This window comes from Centroberyx affinis, unplaced genomic scaffold (assembly GCF_046629955.1).
Source record: "Centroberyx affinis isolate AG114_WGS23_722 - 3 ecotype Tasmania unplaced genomic scaffold, CSIRO-AGI_Caff_v1 ptg004342l_1, whole genome shotgun sequence".
NCBI lineage: Eukaryota > Metazoa > Chordata > Actinopteri > Beryciformes > Berycidae > Centroberyx > Centroberyx affinis.
This window is the reverse complement of record NW_027282046.1, coordinates 29,743-50,200: the sequence shown is the minus strand read 5'-3', so window position 1 is coordinate 50,200 and position 20,458 is coordinate 29,743. Positions and strand designations below refer to the sequence as shown.

The 20,458-nt window shown below is 43.2% G+C and overlaps 1 protein-coding gene across 1 annotated transcript; it reads left to right on the top strand.

Moving 5' to 3' along the window:
- The first annotated feature begins 3,426 nt into the window (after window positions 1-3,426).
- On the top strand, window positions 3,427-15,865 carry LOC139664632 (chromobox protein homolog 1-like). Its single transcript, XM_071543539.1, has 8 exons — window positions 3,427-3,508; window positions 5,849-5,977; window positions 6,081-6,217; window positions 7,327-7,333; window positions 9,263-9,503; window positions 11,587-11,758; window positions 12,327-12,415; window positions 15,693-15,865. The coding sequence occupies exons 1-8, from the start codon at window positions 3,427-3,429 to the stop codon at window positions 15,841-15,843; spliced, it is 1,008 nt and encodes a 335-aa protein (XP_071399640.1). The 3' UTR covers window positions 15,844-15,865.
- The last annotated feature ends 4,593 nt before the right edge of the window (window positions 15,866-20,458 follow it).

The window sequence follows — 20,458 nt, the reverse complement described above, 5'->3', positions numbered from 1 at the left end:
AAGCAGCCAAATGAGGAGGTAGCTGAGCAGGGTTACGACACTGCCTGGGTGAGCTGTGTGGCTTCCTGGACTCTCTCTGGACTCATCTGTACATCAGCTGGCACAGTTCATATGTGTTAGCTTGCATGAATATGACTGTATATTATAGTATGTTCTCTGTGTATGATCTGGTACATACTGTATCACTGGACACTCTTTCTGTACATGTGCTCCACAATATGTTGTGTATATGATGAAAATGAAGGAAAATGAGAAAAGACACTGATGCACATGGTCACTCTTTTGTACAGGTTGTTGTTGATGGGTGAAAACCTTGTAACTAAACTTTTGGTGATTTATTTATTTATTATTATTTATTTTGGTGATTTTTATGGGTTGTTTCACTGGGTTGCAGACAGTCCAGCTGCTTTTGGACTTTGTAAAGCAAAATACAATCAAGCTGTCAGGGGGTCTATGTTGGGATCACCTCCTTTTAGTTTTGATGAAGATTAGACCTTACAAGACACATTTTTGGCCATAACTCAAGAATTCATACGCTAATTATGACAAGATTTCACACAAATGTCTAATAGGATAAAATGATGAAGTGATGACATTTTATATCCAAAAGTTCAAAGGACAACTTCACTGTGACACCATAATGTTTTACTTACCACTGTAGCTGAGAAAACCATCTTGGGTCATTCTACAAAAACGGTGGAAGTGCTGTCACTTACTTTTGCAGACACCAAAATCCTTTAAGTTGACCTAATAATCACATTAATTATACATGTTCAATAAATAAAAACTGTGCTTGCAATGATAAAACAAAGTTTATTGGCGGAGGCATACAACCACAAGGCGGTTATTTCTAGTTTATGTATTAATCACAGCCTAAGTTCTTGAAATATATTTTAGTTACTGCTTCTTGTAAAATGTATTGATACTCCAGGAAAGACTGATGGCAGTGTGGACTGTGTAGGCACAAAGACACACAATGTTGAGTGCTGTCAATTTTTTTATCTCTGATGGATGGAAAGATGTACATTACAATATCAACTACATGTTGCTCCACAAAATATTTGATGTGATATGAATGATATATGATTTGATTGATCCATTGCTCTGATGAAGAAAACTGATTAGATCCCACATCTCTTAACTTGTGTGAGTTATTAACATTTTCTTTAAGTTAATAGGATTGTGCTGCTTCAATATCCAGCCATTTTACTGTCTGCAAAAGCAGTCCATCAGGCTACATAAAACCACATTTCCAGCTCTTGGACTTTCTTTTAACATTTACACAAGGGTAGTGAAATGGTTTGTGCATAGTCAGCGCATTTGATTGTCTTCCCAAAACGAGGTTGGAGGCATTTACCACAGTTTGCCTTCTCGACCAGCCGAGAGTCCCTGAGACGACAGAGCAGCTCAGGTAGCAGGTGCACCATGAAAAAGTCCTTAGCCTTGGGAAGACTTGCCCCTAGAAACATGATGTCTCGTTCAACTCTTTGAGTAACAAACCCTGCCTTTGTCCAGACTACAAAATCACACAGGGTCACTTGGCTGGCATGGATTCGCAGCTGGACTTGTGCATATGGGTGTGACTTTCTTAGGTTTAAATGTTCATCTAGATTCTAGACTCAATGATGGATCAGACTGAGCGCCCTCCAACCCCTCTCTGTATTTGTATGGGCATTTAATTTCCACGACCCCTGTACCACTGCAGCTGCAAGTAAATCGACCATCTGGTGAGGCTGCAAGGTACGGTTCATCAACGGTTCATCAGTGCTAACAGCGAGACCTACTAACTGTATCTTGAAGTCTGAATGGGGCTGCTTCATCTCTTTCATATTGTTGACAGGCTGTATCTTCCATCTGTTTACCCCACTTGACTGCAGGTACATTAAAGCTCCATATTCTCCACTTTCCAGTGTTTTATTTTGTGTCTTTCTGTCCAGTCAAAGCTGTGTGTGTGGTGTCATGAACCAAAAACACTCTCAATCCATTTCTCCACGTTCATTTTCCAGCATCTCTCTGAGCCTTACCAAGAACAGGCTGTTTCTGTCACCGTGTCTTTAAGGCTCATTAATATTAATGACCCCTCCGTTCCGATCGGCTAACCGTTTCAAGAGTGAAACGTGAGACGCCGCGGCCCGGCGGCTACAGGTAGGGAAAACTCTCCGGTAAATAAACAATGACAACCGCTCAACCGCTTTGAAAAAAAACACTTTGTTAGTCTATTATTCCTTACAAAAATGATAATGAGCGAACCTTTGGGCTCGCTTTTCTAATATGGATTGTGTGGATTTAGTTGGCGACCGTGCGTTTTGATACTTTCACCATGTTTAGATAGACCATCCAACTCCTTTATCATCACAGAGGAAAGGGGAGTCCTGCTTTACACCAGATGAGACCTTTAATATCTGTTTGGCCATACTGCATTAGTTGATCAACACGGTTGTCACATGTGGCCTCTTTGGCACTGATCACTTTATGAAAACTATGCGACCCTCTCAGTGGACGCTCCAAGTTGTGCACTTTGCCTGATCTCTTGTCACCTCTTCTAGATACTCTAATCTGTCAACAGTAGATTGTCTTTTCATCCTCTCATATGTGACCTTGCACTTTTCATGTAGATCTTCCGGGGACAGTTTTGCTGCTGATGGCTAATGAAAAGCTGTATGCGGCTCTATAAGGTCATATCCCTCCTCTGATGCAGTATCTGTGTCTGGGTGTGAAGTTGCTACACTTGTAAGCAGAGCAGCTTTAGGGCAAATGTCTCTTGAGCGTCTGAGCCAAGTTGCCATGGCTACGTTAGCCACAGCGGCTTTTCTGCCCCTGAGCTGCGCGCGCATCCTTGACTGTTTGGAAACGGGAAACTCATCTATTTGTTTTCATGTTAGATGGAAAGGGGGCGGGGCCAGAATCCCTTACTTGGCCTGAAAAATGATGTTACACTTGTGTGAACTTCCCAGAGATCATCTGTCAATCAAACAGTGTGGGCGGAGCTTGGGTTTCCTGTTGATGTAGTTTGAGTTTCTCTTTTCTCTGTCTGTTCAGCCATGGTGGCTATCGCTGCTCATGTAAACTACCCAGTTCTTCTTCTCCGGTTGATGCCAAACAAACCGGAAATATAAAACACATCACTTCCTGTGTGGCAGGAAAGAGCTACCAGACACCCGCTGATTTATGAACATGGATATAGGTTGGATCACTGCTGTGTTATATCAGTCAGCGATGGAGAGCATTTAGTTATATGAAAATATTATAACTTTAATTCATATTTCATGCTCTCTTTTTTCCCAGTAAATTCTACTGCTACTGTTTTACGCACCCTCTTAATCATGTAATCCCTACTTCTTCTATTCTTATAATTATTATTTTTTTTTTTTTACTGTATCCTTTTACCGTTTGCTGCTGCAACTGCCCAAGACTTCATCTCCCACAATGCCTCGCCCGCCGCTGTACTCTGACGTCACGTTCGGCGGTGTTGTTGGCGGGCAGAGCAGCAGCGGCATTATCCGCGTTGGTTGTTAGCGACGCCGAAGCTATTGTGCGATTCATCCCGCAGCACAGTGAGGCGAACACGGTCCCGAGCAGCCCAGTCCGCCTCGGCAGTGGGTTTCTGTCGCGGTTGGTGCACCTTCGTCCCGGTATTCGTCCACAACACACGCTCAAATCACCGCGTTTTCCACCGGGCCTAACGTTAACGTTAGCCCAAACACCCGCTCCGAAGCCCGTTCTTTTGTAAAGGTAAGGCTCGCGCTAGCTGCTGGGGCTAAAACAAGCCAGCCATGTTGCCCTCTGGTTGCAGGGGGGGGGGGGGGCAGGCCAGCAGAAACACAGCAGCTGCCTGGTTTCTGAGCTTCCCAGCTTCAACAGAAATGCACTCCTTTTGAGATACATTTAAACGAGACGAAGCGGTCCGGGTTTCCTTTGTGTGCCCACTCAACTCGGGGGGTTTTTAGCACCCCGACAAGCAGGGAGGCTGGTTGTGTGAAGGCATGGGTTTGAAAACGGTTCGTCTCCGCTGCTAGCCAGCCAGCCAGCCTCGACGCTTCAGTTTCTTGTAAAATAGCGCAACGAGAAAGTCGGCGTTGTTTGCAATGAGGAGATAGATTTCTAACCGTTGTAATTTCAGCATTGCATGTGTTTTTATTACATCTGTGTGTCTGTGTGCTCGTACCGCAGTGACTGTTTTTAAGCGGCTGCAGCAGCGCCTGTTGTCCGCTGCTGTGATCGGGGCAACATGGAGGGGGGCGTTTTTCTCCCTCTCGGCTAAAATCCGTGAAATATACGGTGGTTAAAAAGACACAGTGGACGCACACAACGTAGGAATGAACCGGGGCCACGTTAGCCACCGGACCGGGGTCGTTGCAGTTTAGTCTCGATGGAGAAATGAACGCGGGGAAACTAAACGGGTCTTCAAATAACCTTACTTTTACTTTATTTTACATCAATTCACCCCTTTATTCATGCAAAAATCGCCTTTAAAATTAGTTAAGGGTGTTATTTATGGAGGAGACTCCATAACCCCCCCCTTTTAAACACCCCCTTTATTTTTCACTTTGTAATATAATTTAATAAATCAGGGAGACAGGAACTCATTAATAAGCCTGTAAACCATGCACAAAAGGTATAAACAAACCCATGAATAGATCAATTAAAAACCCATAGTAACCCGTAGTTTTCTTTTTAAAGCTATGTTATTGTTAATGGATAATTAATGTTTATGTAATGGAGACATTAAGGACGTTGCAGGGATAAAAAAAAAATTCAGGGGTTTGGTTTCTCGGTGTACTTTCTTGGAGATAGATTGCCATTCAGAGAAATGGCATCCTTGATTAATTACCCATCAACTTAATTTTATGACCATCCACTAGGACTGTAAGAAATCTGTTGTTGTGTAAGCATGCTGGTTATTGTAGTCCAGTAAGGTGAGATAAGGATGTTGATACAAGAGCACGATTTACTGTTTTTAATGGGGATGGGACGATGTATACAAATTCAATATATCGCAATACAAAAATGTGACAATATCCTGTGTATCGTGGGGCAGAAAAATGAATGGTGATATCAGCTCCATGTTATTCTGCTGTAGTAATCACTAATGAGACTCTTGACCATCACAGTTGCACAAGCTCGCCATCCAAATTATATTATTGTCACTTTGTAACGACATTTTAAAATTGTTTACATTCTAGCAGCCAATGCTGTGACTAGAAAGTTTTGTGTCTCAGAAATAAACAGAATTCTGCACAGTCAGACTTTGTTGTCACTGAACTTTTATTGATCACATCGTATCCTGGTTGTGTTGAATCCTGAACGTCAGATCGTGTAGCGAATCGTATCGCGAGATGAGCAGATCGTCCCATCGCTAGTTTTTAACCTTTTATTCATGCGGGACATTGGACTTGAGCACACATGCTAGTTTTCAGCCCTGTTTCACATTCACGCAGGGAGCTGCCTTGTTCAGAGGCACCTTGGTGTTTTGCTCCAGGAAAAACTGGAAAAGTCATGGAATTTTAAAATAGATTTTTCCAGGCCTCCGGAGAAGTTAAGGAAAATGAAAAAAGGCAGAAAAGATTTTGGGAGAAGTTATTAAATGTTCTGAGTAAAGCCTTCTTGTCTGTAGATTAATTAATTACGCACTACTGATAAATGTCACTGTTGTCTACGGCGTTTACATTTTTTTATTTCAGCCTCGCTATAATTGGGGAATGTAAATTTGAAACGGGGTCATGGAGAAAACTTTGGGAAATTGTTTGAATTTCCTCAGTGAAAATGTGTAGGAAGCCTGTAGCAGTGAAGAGAGTTTTTCATTCATGCTCCCCAAACAGGTTCTGTCAACCTGTTGGAGAACCCCCAGGTTCTCTCAGCCTGTTGGAGAACCCCCAGGTTCTCTCAGCCTGTTGGAGAACCCCCAGGTTCTTTCAGCCTTTTGGAGAACCCCCAGGTTCTCTCACCCTGTTGGAGAACCCCCAGGTTCTGTCAACCTGTTGGAGAACCCCCAGGTTCTGTCAACCTGTTGGAGAACCCCCAGGTTCTTTCAGCCTTTTGGAGAACCCCCAGGTTCTGTCAACCTGTTGGAGAACCCCCAGGTTCTGTCAACCTGTTGGAGAACCCCCAGGTTCTCTCAGCCTGTTGGAGAACCCCCAGGTTCTCTCAGCCTGTTGGAGAACCCCCAGGTTCTGTCAACCTGTTGGAGAACCCCCAGGTTCTGTCAGCAGGGCTCCAGGTTACAAAAAATCAAATTGCGAGTATTTGACAGAATATTGCAATTGTGATTTAAACTGATTCATATCATCACAAGTTTTTTTTGTCATACATTTTTTTTGAATTGTAAAATTGTTTAAAGAAAAGTGATTTTGTTAAAAATTACAGTATATAGTCATGTGAATCTCTGAAATATCTCAGCTTTAAAAATGACTATGCAAAGCACTGTTGCTAGATTTTCTAAATCAAGGAAATGGTGGTTAGAATTATGTTTTTATATTTTAATTACCTTAATTTTAAGACCGCTTGTTGGCCTTCTCTCAGACCCCCAAGAGCCACTGGCCTTTCTGCTGAGTTAAGTTATGCTGGTGTTGATTAGTGTTTAAATGATTAGTCGATTAATCGATTCAGTCAAAAAATATCAAACATTTGCTGGTTACAGCTTCAGAGATTTGCTGCTTTTCTCCATTTCATATCATTATAAAATTAATACTTTGTTGTTTTTTGGCTGCTGGTCAGACTGAGGAAGACGTGAAGAATCGCTTTGGGAACTGTGATGGGCATTTGTCTTTATTTTTGACATTTTACAGACTAAACGATTAATAAAAAATTATCGATAATGAAAGTAATCATTAGTTGATGCTGTATTTTTGCCTAGTAGTGGTAGTTTGGAGGAGAATTTGGGCTTTTGGTTCTGGGCCAGTCCCTGTTTTGGTTCTAGTGGCATTTGGTTCTGTTCTTGTTTGGAAAAAAGTGTGAATGAGGATAAAACACACACCGCCCATTCTCAACATTGTGAATGAATTTTGGGGGAATCGCTGCCTTTTATGTGTTGGCTTCATAAACCTGCTAACCCGCTGTGCTTTGGGCTGCTGGGATTCCCCGTAGCAGCCGGTGAATCCCGGCGTCCCCCGGCCACTCTCACCGTTTTATCAGCCGACTGCAACGGACTCCGGATGGTTTTTGGTTACCTGCCAAAATGGCTGCCGGGGTTGACCAACTTACCAGACCGGGCCGAGATTTCCCAGCATGTGTGGCCGGTGTGAATCTCCATAGTGACTGATAACATTGTCCTGTGAATGGAGGAGCCCGTTATCTGCCGACCCCTCCTCTGTTTCCCCCCCGTCTCAGGTTTCAGGTTGGCACTTTGTAAAGGCATTTTTAAATTGTTTACATTCTAGCAGCCAATGGCATCGCTAGAGAGATTTGTGTCTCAGAAATAAACAGAATTCTGCACAGTCAGACTTAACGATTTAAAAGGAATTTTTTCGCACTTTATAAATGTTTAAAGAAAAGCGATTTTGTTTAAAAAAAAAACAAAAGTACTGTGTCAGTGTGCAGGATTTACTGAGTTTGAGTCTGAAAGGTTTTGATTCATGGACCAATGATTACCTGCAGCTCTGAAACTCCTTGTTCACAAATCCAGTTTGGACCAAACTCTCTCTGAAGAAATTAACTGCAGGTTTTGAGATTTGGAAATTACACATTTCATTTTTTTTTTTTCTCGATTAATGGTTCAGTTCTAACATCTAGTACGATAACTATAAAGATAACTATTAAAAGATCAGGTCATTATTGCAGGTTGTCCGTCCGTCCGTCCGTCCCATTCTCGTGAACGCGATATCTCAGGAACGCCTTGAGGGAATTTCTTCAAATTTGGCACAAACGTCCACTTGGACTCAAGGATGAACTGATTCGAATTTGGCGGTCAAAGGTCAAGGTCACTGTGACCTCACAAAAGACGTTTTTGGCCATAACTCAAGAATTCATATGCTAATTATGACAAAAATTTCACTCAAATGTCTAATAGGATAAAATGATGAAGTGATGACATTTTATATCCAAAAGTTCAAAGGTCAACTTCACTGTGACATCATAATGTTTTGCTTACCACTGTAGCTGAGAAAATGATCTTGGGTCATTCTACAAAAACGGTGGAAGTGCTGTCACTTACTTTTGCAGACACCAAAATCCTTTAAGTCGACCTAATAATCACATTAATTATATATGTTCAATAAATAAAGACTGTCCTTGCAATGATAAAACAAAGTTTATTGGTGGAGGCATACAACCACGAGGTGATTATTTCTAGTGTGATTAATCATTTAGTCTATAAAATGTCAAAAATAACAAATTCCCATCACAAGATCCCAGATTCCAAAGTGATTCTTCAAATTTCTCACCAACCAAAAAACCCAAAGTATTAATTTTATAACGATATGAAACAGAAAAGCAGCAAATCTTAGAAATTGTGAAGCTGGAACCAGCAAATGTTTGGTGTTTTTTTACTTGATAAATGACTAAAATGATTAGTTGATTATCAAAATTATAATTGATTAATATTCTGTCAATCGACTAATAGATTAATTGACAAATCGTTTCAGCTCTAGGTTCCACAGTCATGACAATCCTGGAATAGTTATTGAATTTGAAAATATGTTTTTCAGGCCTGGAAATGTTTTGGAAAATTGTAAAATATGAAATGTTTGGTAAAAGTCCTGAAATTTTACATAATGACACAAAATTTGTTCCCGTAAAGTAGAGCTGCAACGATTAATCGATTAGTTGTCAACTATTAAATGAATCGCCCACTATTTTGATAATCGATTAATTGGTCTGAGTAATTTTTTAAGAAAAATAAGTCAAAATTCTCTGATTCCAGCTTCTTAAATGTGAATATTTCCTGGTTTCTTTCCTCCTCTATGACAGTAAACTGAATATCTTTGGGTTGTGGACAAAACAAGACATTTGAGGACGTCATCTTGGGCTTTGGGAAACACTGATCCACATTTTTCACCATTTTCTGACATTTTATAGACCAAACAACTAATCGATTAATCGAGAAAATAATCGACAGATTAATCAACAATGAAAATAATGGTTAGTTGCAGCCCTACCGTAAAGCAAAACGTGATCGATGTTTGAAAGCTGGAAACGTTATGGAAACATTTTGGAGTTGAATTGCCAAATAAGTGCCGGAACCCTGATTATTGATTATCAGTCTAGTATTAGTTATTGTAACCTTTCGATCATATTCTCGCTCTGCGTCTCTCCCCTCGGCCACTAGAGGCGCCCTCACCAGGAGTCAAGCTGGCGACCGCGGTGGGTAAGAAGGGGAAGAAGGCCGAGGAGGAGGAGCAGCCGGTGGCGGCGGCGACGGCGGTAGCGGCGGTGCCGGCGGCGCCGGCGACGGGAGCGCCGGCGGTGGAGGAGGAGGAAGAGGAGGAGTATGTGGTGGAGAAGGTTCTGGAGCGCCGCGTGGTGAAGGGCAGAGTGGAGTTTCTGCTGAAGTGGAAAGGTTTCTCAGAGTGAGTACCGGACTGTCCCGAGTTACACTCTCATTCTAGTCTGCGCATCTCAACTCATGAATCTGGGATGATTGTTTTATACAGAAGAGGATCAGGGCCACATGAAAATTGTATTTGAGTTCTTAGATTAATCTCAGAATTGTGAGAATAAAATCAGAACTCAGAATTCTGACTTTTATCTGAGAATTCAAATACATTTTTCACACGTGGCCCTAATCCTCCTCCGTAGATTTAGATGTAGAAAACAAAGTGCAAATATAAGAAGTACGAATATTTGAGATGTACAAAATATGAGATGTACAAAATAATGTTTTAATATATAGTTATTATTTAATTGGAGAAAGGGGCAGAACAAAAGTTTCTTCCTGCTCCTTTTCGAATGTAATGAATGAATTTAAAATGAGTTTACCGTATGTTTGCATTTTTTTCTTTTTTGCTAATTTGATGGATTTTCTTGGCTTCTTGTTTTTCTTTTTTTTTTTGTTACATGTTCAAAGTAAATAAACAAACATTTAGGGTGGGGTCCTGTTTGGCCTCAACCATAGTGGAAATGTTTTTCTGTATTTGGTTAGGTTCAAATTGCCCAACTACCGTATTTCCTCTAATAGTGGCCGGTAGTTAATTAAAAACCGGGTCTCCGATAATGTCCGGGGCCGTGGTCGCCGTCTTGTGGCGGTATGCCACAAGACGGCTCGGCCGGAGGAAGTCTCTGGAGCGTGCCGTCGTTGATTACCGTAATTATCAGTAATGCGTCGCAGTAACAAAAAAACGGATACCTAACGAACCCCAACAGAAGCAGATCAGAAAACAAGGAGGCTTCGTACTAAAATATGAGCAAATATACTTATCAAACAGAGGGAATTAGAAATAAAGGCCTGTCTCTAATATAAGCCTGCTTCCAATAAAGGCCTGGTACCCTCTGCAGCTGAGGTAAAAAAAGGCCCGGGCCAATATTAGAGGAAATACGGTATATGCAAACAGTGCTTGTAAACAGCAGGCACATGACATCTGAAATCTGTTTTGCATGAATCTGTTTAAGAGATTTCAGGGTCAAAACAAATCTGATTCCAGTCTCTGTAAATGTAGCTATCAAGCTTCTTCTGTGGTGTTTATACCAGTTAAGAACACATGAATAAACAGCTGAAAATGAGCATCAGCCCAGACTTTATTTTGTTCTGCTAGGCTTTCCAAGCATGAGGCACTGAGTCCATCTCCTTCTACCCATAATTCTTTGCGTTTCGGTGTGGTTTCCTGTAGGCGGTTGGATTAATGCAGTTCTCCTGTCTCTTGTTGTTGAGGACTGAGACTCTCTGTGCCGTTATTTGGTGCCACCAGAGTTCAAAGGTCATCTTTCTCAACCTGGACAAACCAACTGAACTGAAGGAGGAAACACTGCAGAGTTCAGGGAAACCGATCTGAACATGCTGAGTGTGAACGCAGCCTTGGACTACAGGTCCATTGTTATTTTGAATTTTAAGGTTTTTTTGTTAACACAGTACACTCAACATGGTGCCAGGGCCTTTTAAGGACTTAAAAACAAGCATTACTAAAATATAAAATAAGAGTAAGAGAATTTAGTGCCTGAACAAAGATGCTGATGCTCACCTTGCTGAAATGTCGGTGAACACACAGTAAAAAAAAAAAAACAGAAACAGACCTGCAGCTGAAGTAAGCTGCTAACCTGTGGTGGAACTAAAATGGTAAATGGACTGCATTTATATAGAGCTTTTATCCAAAGCGCTTTACAATGCCTGCATTCACCCATTCACACACACATTCACACACCGATGGCGGCAAGCTACCACGCAGGGTGCTGGCGCGACCATCGGGAGCAATTTGGGGTTCAGGATCTTGCCCAAGGACACTTTGACATGTGGACTGGAGGAGCCGGGGATCGAACCACCAACCTTCTGATTAGTGGACGACCCGCTCTGCCTCCTGAGCCACAGCCGCCCCTGATGCTATGCTGCTTACAATTCATGTTCCTTAAACATGAATTGATGCTAATACAACATCCATCTGTGTGTGTGTGTGTGTGTGTGTGTGTGTGTGTGTGTGTGTGTGTGTGTGTGTCCCCGTCCAGTGAGGACAACACGTGGGAGCCGGAGGACAACTTGGACTGTCCCGACCTGATTGCAGAGTTCATGCAGAAACACAAAGAGAAGGAGGAGAAGAAGAGGGAGGGCAAGAGGAAAGCCGCCAGCGAGGCTTCGGCTGACTCCGAGGAGAAAGGGAGCAAGAGGAAGAAGGAGGAGGTGAGGAAGGAAGAAGGATGAAGGGAGGGAAGGGAAGGGAGCAAGAGGAGGTGAGGGTGGAAGAAGGAGGAGGTGAGGAAGGATGAAGGGAGGGAGGGAGAAAGAAGAAGAAGGAGGTGGTGAGGGAAGGAGGGAAGGGAAGGGAGCAAGAGGAGGTGATGGAGGAAGGAGGAGGAGGGAGGAAGGAGGAGTTGAGGGGGGGCAGGAACAAGGAGGAAGGTGAGGGAGGGAGGAAAGGGAGCAAGAGGAAGAAGGGGGTGAGGCAGGGAATGGAGCAAGAGGCAGAAGGAGGTGAGGGATGGAGGAGGGAGGGAAGGGAGGAATGAGGAGGTGAGGGGAGGAGGAAGGGGAGGGAGGGAAGGCAGGCAGCTTCAGGAAGGAGGTGAGGGAGGGAAGGGATCAAGAGGAAGAAGGAGGTGAGGAAGGGGGGAAAGGAGGAGGAGCCTCAGCCAGAAGTTTGTTGCCCCGCCCACGTCTGTTGACCTGTGTCCTGATTGGTTTGTTTTCTTGTGTCCCCCCCCCCCCCCCACACACACACACACACACACACACACACACACAGGGTGAGAAGGCCCGGGGTTTTGGGCGCGGCCTGCAGCCGGAGAGGATCATCGGAGCGACGGACTCCAGCGGAGAGCTGATGTTCCTCATGAAGTGGTGAGTCTGAGTCTGACTGTTCACTCTTTCACTTCTCTTTATTTCAGCATTTCAACAGATGCCCATATACAATGATATGATGCTCTTTTTATAACAAATAAACATAAGTTAATACATTGTAAATACATTTTAGAAATATAGATGAATATATAAATATACAAGAACAGTTAAAAAAAGAAAGTAAAGAAAAATAAAGGAAATAAAAAGGAGAGGGAAAGGAAAACTAAAGGATCATGGAAAATATAGTATAAAAGAAACAAAGGAAAACAATTGGATGGTGACAGGACAATCCCCTTTCTGGAGGCACGTTCTCAACAATATCTTGATCAGGGATGAGTATCGTTCAGGGAAGGAATTTCACTGCAAATTTTCGTCGTGGCCCCTCGCTCTGGCCGTGATGCCCGTACGCCCCTACGGCCACCATGTTATTTGTGCCCTGCTACTGTCAGAGTCAGAGGACTCCAATGGTGTAAGGCTCATTGGTGTCAGTACTTCGATACAGCCACCAGATGGCGACGCAGAGCCAGAGCTCCCACCATAGAGCTCCAGTCTGTCTGGACTGAAATGGCTGGGGAAAATCCCCGGAAGATCACGATAAGAACGATAGAAACAGTCTCAAACTTACGGTAGAAACGTGAGTAACTAAAATCTGCCGTTTTTGGTGAAAATAACATAAGCCTTGGTGAAATATTTTGGCAAGAAAAATAGATTTTTGTCAGTGTGACTGTAAAATGTGAAGTTTGACTGCTACGTTTCCCAGACGTTGTATCGTTCCAATCGTGGTGTGTTTAGGGTCATTGGAAAGCTCGGAATTTCTAGTTTCCAGCAATACCAAGCATGTTATTGTAGACTGACGAGAAAATTATCCCAGATCTTTTGATCACAACTTGCTCTTATATTTACGATGTTTATATTTGTACGACTTTATTGGTAAAATACTTTGTAATAAGACATAGTTTGGACAACATACTATTTGTTTACGGATTCTGAAAGCTAAAGACCCCATGTTTTCAAAACAGTATAACATTCATATCTTCTATAAATAGCCCATCTTCCATCGCGATTTTTCGTAACTACGCCACGGAGGTGGACCCGGGGGTCCGTCGGGCTTAACAGGATTATAGGCTCCAAATCCTCTTATTTCACTCAATGGCCTTTGTGCCCTAAAAATATTCGGTGGCCTAAAATGACAAAATTCCAAGCCTTTTCCGACACTGGTGCTAACACGATACTTTTAAAACGGTACCGGTGCCTGAACCAATACCTTTTTTACCGAAATCTGCATTGCAATTCAGTCTGGTAGGTACCGGTCGTATAGGAACCGGTGCCATAGTGGTACCGGGTTTCAGTACCCAACCCTAATCTTGATCGCGATGTTCTCTCAAGTTAAAGGATAAGTTATTTGGACCTATATATAATTAGTCTCTTCCTCCTGTAGCTGTTGGACCCACAGACAGTTTTGTCTCCAGTCAGCTGTGAGTTGAAGCCTCTTGCTGCAACAATGAGTCCAAACTGTTTGTCAGAATATGTCAAAAAATCCAGTCTGTGAAAACGATACGACCGACCGTTTCCACTCGGCGGATCGTCTTCTACCGAACTCTACTGTTTACGATCTGACCCGACCGTCCAGAACCAGATCACTCCGCCAGGAACCGCCTTTCACCCCCCCCCACAGCGGTCTGTGCTGCGGCAGAGGAAAATAGTTCTGTGATTTCCTGATTAGTGAAAGTTGTGTAACGAAGGAACTGAGTCGTGTTTCCTCTCGACTCTCCTGAGGAAACACAAACGGCTTTCTTTGAGGTATTTTGACAAACAGTTTGGACTCATTGTTGCAGCTTCAACTGACAGCTGACTGGAGACAATACTGTTAGAGTCCAAGTACTACAGGGATGGAAGAGACTCATTATATATTTATGAGTCCAAAATGGACTAACTTATCTTTTAACGAACAAATGATCGATAGTTGTTCAATTTAAATCCATTATACTGCGTCAAAACGTGACCCCACCTGTGTAGCTTTTCCCCTGACTTGCTGTTTTGAGGCTGTATTTTAGCCTGACTTTTTTTCTCTGGGTTCTGTTGCTCTGCAGCCTCGTCAGCTCTGTGTTTATTGATGAATATATAGCCTAAGGTAGCCTTCTTTTATATTGTGCCAGGAGTTCAGTTTCTTGATTGAAGCCGCGGACTGACTCGAACAGATGTGACATGACCGCCACGCCTTCTCAAAGAGCCAATCACATGCTTGTTTTCTTATTCTGCCCAATTTATAGTGTCACAACTTTCCTGATCGGCAACAGGCTAGTTTTTGTTTATTATTTTGTTTTTTAAATTGGTCTTAAATTCAGTTCCTCTTTGTTTACAATGCATTACTAAATAAGTTACCTTCATATCTTACATCTCTTTTAAAGCTCAAATCTCTCTCTTATAAGACACGTGCACAGGAATATTTGACTCTTGAAACTCCCTTCATTAACACTGAACTTGGGAAATTAGCTTTTAGTTTTTATGCACCAGACAAGTGGAACAGGCTGCAGGAATTGCTGAAACTAAAACAGATGGTTTCACTCAGTCATTTTAAGCTTTTATTGAAGGACATGGTAACAGTGGAGTGTTCCTGTTTCTATTGATCTGCAAAGATGCTTTATGTTGTATGTATATGTATGGCTTTATGTATTTTCTATATATTGTGTTATATTGTGTTTTTTTGTTCTTTGTTTTTTTTTTTTTCTTTTTCTCTGTGATGCTTTATTGTTATTGTATTGTATCAGGGCATCATTGTAAAAGAGGGCACCCGCTCTCAATTGACCACCCTGAATAAATAAAGGTAAATAAAAAAATAAAAAAAAGGTTGCTAATTGTCTTAGTCTAACACTGTCCTCTCTCTCTTCCTCCCTTTCCCTCCTTTCTCCCTTCCCTTCCCTTTTTTCTCTCCCTCTCCCCTTCCTCATGTCCTCCTCCCTCTCGTCTGCCCTCTTTGTCTCTCCTCCCTCTCCTCCTTCTCTCCCCTCTTTGTTTCTGTCTTCCCTCCATCTCCTTTTTCTCCTTTCTTCCTCTCTCCTCTCTTCCTTGCCCTTTCTTTCCTCTTTTCTCTCCATCCATCTCCCCTCTGTCCCCCTTTTTCTCTCTCTCCCTTTCTCGCTCCCCCCCCTCTTTCTTCTTTCTCCCTCTTATCTTTGCCTCTTCTCTCTCTCTCTCTACCTCTTTCTCCATTCTTTTTTTCTCTCTCTCCCCCTTTCTCCCTCTCCTCCTCTCCGTCTCCTCTCCCCTCCGTTAACAGGAAGAACTCGGACGAGGCCGACCTCGTCCCGGCCAAGGAGGCCAACGTCAAATGTCCCCAGGTCGTCATCTCCTTCTACGAGGAGCGCCTCACCTGGCACTCCTACCCCACGGAGGAGGAGGAGAAGAAGGAGGAGGAGAAGAAAGACTAGAGAGGAGGAGGAGGAGGTGCAGAGAGGGAAAGAAAGAAAGAAGGGAGGGAGGGAGGGCGGGGCAGGGTGGGAAATGAAATAAATGCTGGTGAATGGATGTCTCTTGCAGCCACTTTGGCAGGGAACCAACCTTAATTTGGAGAGTAGAAATCTTTGCTGGTAAATGTTGGGATTTCGCTGCCACTGTGGCTGGAAGATGGAGGGAAAAAAGAAGTTTCCTGTGGCCTCCTCAAAAAGTTGCTCCCTCCCATATCTCAACTGAATTTTAAAGGGGTATGATGACAGTTTGGATCTTAATATCCTGTTTTTATTTGTTTTTTTTCCCCCTCCTCACTAAGAACTTCTTGTATTATGGGAATTGGTGCCTTATTCCGGCTTGAAAACAAAACAAAAAACCTCCTTGTTAGCGTTGCTAGTGTTTCTCTTTGAAATCAATGGCACCATTAGCTGCAAGCTACCTGCTTGACTATACTGACAGTTGAAATACTATATTGAAGGTGTCGATTCATTTAAGTTTCCCCACACACGGTGACTGGTGTTGGGGAAAGACCAGAATAAAATGCAAAATGTCAAGATACCTCTTTAACACGAGCCATGTGTCTGAACACTTCATGTCTGTGAATAGCGAGCTGAATGTTTGGCTCTAAGTTTGTCTCCTACCAGTCACTTTGGCGGCCGACCAGCCATCATTTAGAAGTCCTATTCTAAAAAGTGAAAGTGGCCGGTGGATTTTGATATGTGCGAGCCACTGTGGCCAGCAGAGGACAAACTTCTTCCCGGTCAGGATACATCGGAGGGAACTTCTTTTTGGGGGTGAAACGGCGAATGGGGGTTAAGGGGGTTGAACGAGAACGGTGAGGATGGGGCTTTAAAGAGGAGCGAACAAAACGGACAGAAACCATCCATCTCTTTCAGTATCTTTTCTCTTCGTGCCACCTGGGTGCTCGTTATTGCTGACGTAATGCTGTACTTCATTTGAAACTCTCACAAACACCAAATGACAACTGTACATTTCACATTGACATGGATAGATTGATGGTGGAGGGGTTACAGTTTACATGGAAGGAAGACCAGCCAAATGCTGCTCAGTCTTAAGCTGTGGTTGGTACATTTCCTACCTGACGCTTTGGCAGGTAACCAGCCAGTGCTCAGAGGTTCTGCTCTATTCTGAAAACCCAGTTGACAGGTACAAAAAGTAAAAGAGGCTGGTGAATTTTGGTGTTTACCAGCTGTTGGCTTCCCTCCTTCCATCCTTGCATGAAATAATTTAGCCCAGACCTTGAACTTCCCTTACTTTTCAAAAATTGTATTCTTTTTTTTTTTTTTTTTTTTTTTTTAACAAACCTGTTGGACAAGTCTATATTTTATAAAAATCCAATGATTTATGAGTAAAGGTTTTTGGGCCCATTGGGTGGAAGGTTTTAGGTAGAAAATATTTGTCATACTTCCCGCCTAGCAGAACGCCTGAAACTTGGGTGCAACCACGTCTGCGTTCTAGATTTTAAGGTATATGTTGGTCAGTTTAGCTTTCTTACTGCATTACTCTTAGTTGGGTTAGTTGGACGGCCGGTCACATGGGCGGGACAGAAGCTTTTTTTTGGCCGCAGGCTGGTCAGTTCCAAACATTCACCAACCACTTTCACTACTTAATCAGCCAGAATAAATTTTTAGAATATGAACTCCAAACGATGGTTGGTTACCTGCCAAAGTGAACATGAATTTGAACTAGAAAGTGGCCAGACAAAAGATTTAAGAGCTTGTGACTGGTGGGAAGTTTTCACCCTGGCGACTGCCCCTGATAAAATGAACGGCAAAAGTGAAGCGGCGCCTGCCTAAGCATAACCTGTATTATTATATAATTACATGGTGTTGTCATCTTGCACCATGACAGTGTGCCAGGAACAAAGCCTTTCATCCACTGTGGCTGGTCAATTCCAAAATTCTCAGGCCAGTTGCATATTTTTTACCCAGACAAACTGGTTTTTGGAAACGAAAAGAGCCTGGTTGGTTTCCTCCCAAAGTGGCTGGTAGTGTACAGACTCAACAGCCACTCCAAGTGCAAACCAGCATTTGGCTGGTTTGTAATTTTCCACACAAACACTATTGGAGGTAAAGATCCACATGGTCATTGTCCTTCTCTCTCTCATTGTATTTGCAATCAGTGTTGTACCTGTTCGACTGGCTCGCCCACTAAGGGTTGAGGAACGCACCCACTGGGAGTGGAAGTCCCAAGGCTCAGTCTCAAACCAAACACTTCTGCACTTCAGCAACCAGTGTTTGAGATGACCTTTGACCTGCGGACGGCGGGGTCAAGTGTCAGCCCTCCTCACCCAGAGATCAACAAACGATCCCTCAGACTCTGAGACGTCAAAACCTTGAACAACGGGGAGGGGAACCGCGAGCCACGGAGGGCCGGGAGTCAACCAAACTTTGCAGCAGCTGAGTTCACGGAGTGGCTCCTCCACTCTGGTTGAAGGTCGTTCAGCTGTTGTGGCGTTTGGTCGGAACGAAAACCTGCAGACTCTCGGCCCTCCATGACTCACGGTTGCCTGTTGCTGTTGTCGAGCCAGAGTTGCGTTATGGTTTTGAAATGGTACCAAATTGCTGCCGGATTCTGAATTGTGTCAAATCGCGCAGGCTGTTCACACTGCGAGCGAGTCGGTCGATGGGTTTCTGTTCTGACCGATTGTCGGCGGGGCAAGAGGATCCGATTACATCTTCGTTGCCGCCTGCGGCTAGAAAGCTTTGGACAGTCAAGTCGTTGCGTTTCGTAATGCTACTGGGAAGCTTTGAATGGCCAGATGGAAAACAAGCGCAGAAATCCGGTTGGCTGTTGCCGATGACTGACTGCGGAAGGTTCAGCCGTGGCGACTTTTCTCGGCCGACAAGCTTGTTGAGCGTCAACATCGGAGTTTCTCTGCTCTGTGGGAAATAAATGAACTTGTAGTGACATGTTTGTCGCGTTGCTCGCAATGTGAACTCACGGTCAGTCTAACCAAAACTACGACTACTGTGCGACTTCGCTTTCATTGGTTTGAGACTGGGACTGACGTACATTTACCAGATTCTGGTTCATAACGAAATACTGTATTACAGCTGTGTATTGTGGGTAAAAGAAGGGAGAAATACTGTATTGTAAGCAGGCTGGGAATTGACCGCCGGCCAAATATTGGTCAATTGTTGGCTGTGGTTTGTACATTTGTCTGCTCTACCAGCCACTTTGGCAGGTAACCGGCTAACAGGTTTTTGAATAATTTGTTGGCTTGGTGACGCGGTGAAAGCGGCTTGTTGGTTCTGCGATCGCTCTCGCCACCGCGGCTGGTAGAGGAAACGGTTTCCTGCTCTGATCGTACCTCTGCATCGCTCAATAGAAACGTGCTCCATATTGAACACAACTGGGTTTTACTGTTGATGGAGGAGATGGTTATGGTTATGTTGAAAATAATCTTCAGTTCCACTCCCTTGTTTTAACTCGGGACACGCGGGCTCACCCACCTGTGTGTTTTCTAGGCTGTATTATTTTTAGCTTATGTTACCCGGGCAACGTTCAAGACGCAGCAACGCTTCGTCGCGTTTTGATTGCATTTTGCATCCGGCGGAGTATTTGATGATTCCTCTTGCCTGCAGACTGTCTCTCTGTGTATCGCACATTTCCAGTGGTTCATAGTGACGTTTGCAATTTTGCTTAGTGAACGAAACGGTGAGGAATTTTAGACTTCAGCGTGATAGTTGAACCCGACCGTTGCTCTCATGTTTGTACACAAGATGGCTTTCTCTGATGTGCATTTCGTAAACGCCTCCCAACGTTTTGTGTGTTGAATGTAGCCCGGGTGTGCTTATTTCTATGTATACTGTATTAAAGCTAGCATAGTAGCTTCCTCTGTTACCAGACCTGGGTGAGTTAGCAGTTGAAATCCTTTTTACCCTGAGCTGTTTGTTTTGGACGAGCCTGGAGTGCAGGAGAGCCGAGATTTATTGGCACTTCAGGAAAACTTAATCCATGATCGAAAGAAACGTTCTTCAACGTGTATCAAGTCCACGGATCAATGGGAGTGAAGGAAATGATCAAAAACATATAGTAGGTGCTGATTGGCCGAAAAGGAGTTCTGTGAATCTGCACTCGATTGCTCTTCCTCAACGACCAGGATGGGTGTCTCAGTAAACTGAAATTGAATGGCAAGAACTGAATTTGAATTACGATAACTGAATTTGAATTGTGAGAACTGAATACAGTTTCAGAGCAAATTAATACAATTTCATAATATTACATTCAGTTTCAGGTTTAGTGGAATTCAGTTTCAAACTAATAAATTCAATTTCAATTTATGCTCTTCAGATTCAGTTTTCCAATGCAGTTATTCAAGGTAAACAATACAAATTCAAATTATGTGATTCAAATTCAGTTTTTTAGTCGAGCAATTGAAATTGAAAAATAAACTAGAAGGGCACTCGGAGAGCGCAGACCTCCGCCAAGGTTCGTGCTATTATTGCTTGTTCCTGAGTCGGATCCAGATCCGCTCCAAAATGTAATGGTTTCTTCCTTGGCCCATGCTACACCCTTCCACCAGGGTGTAGCATGGGGTAATAATTAAGGTAATAATTAAATTTCAGTTTC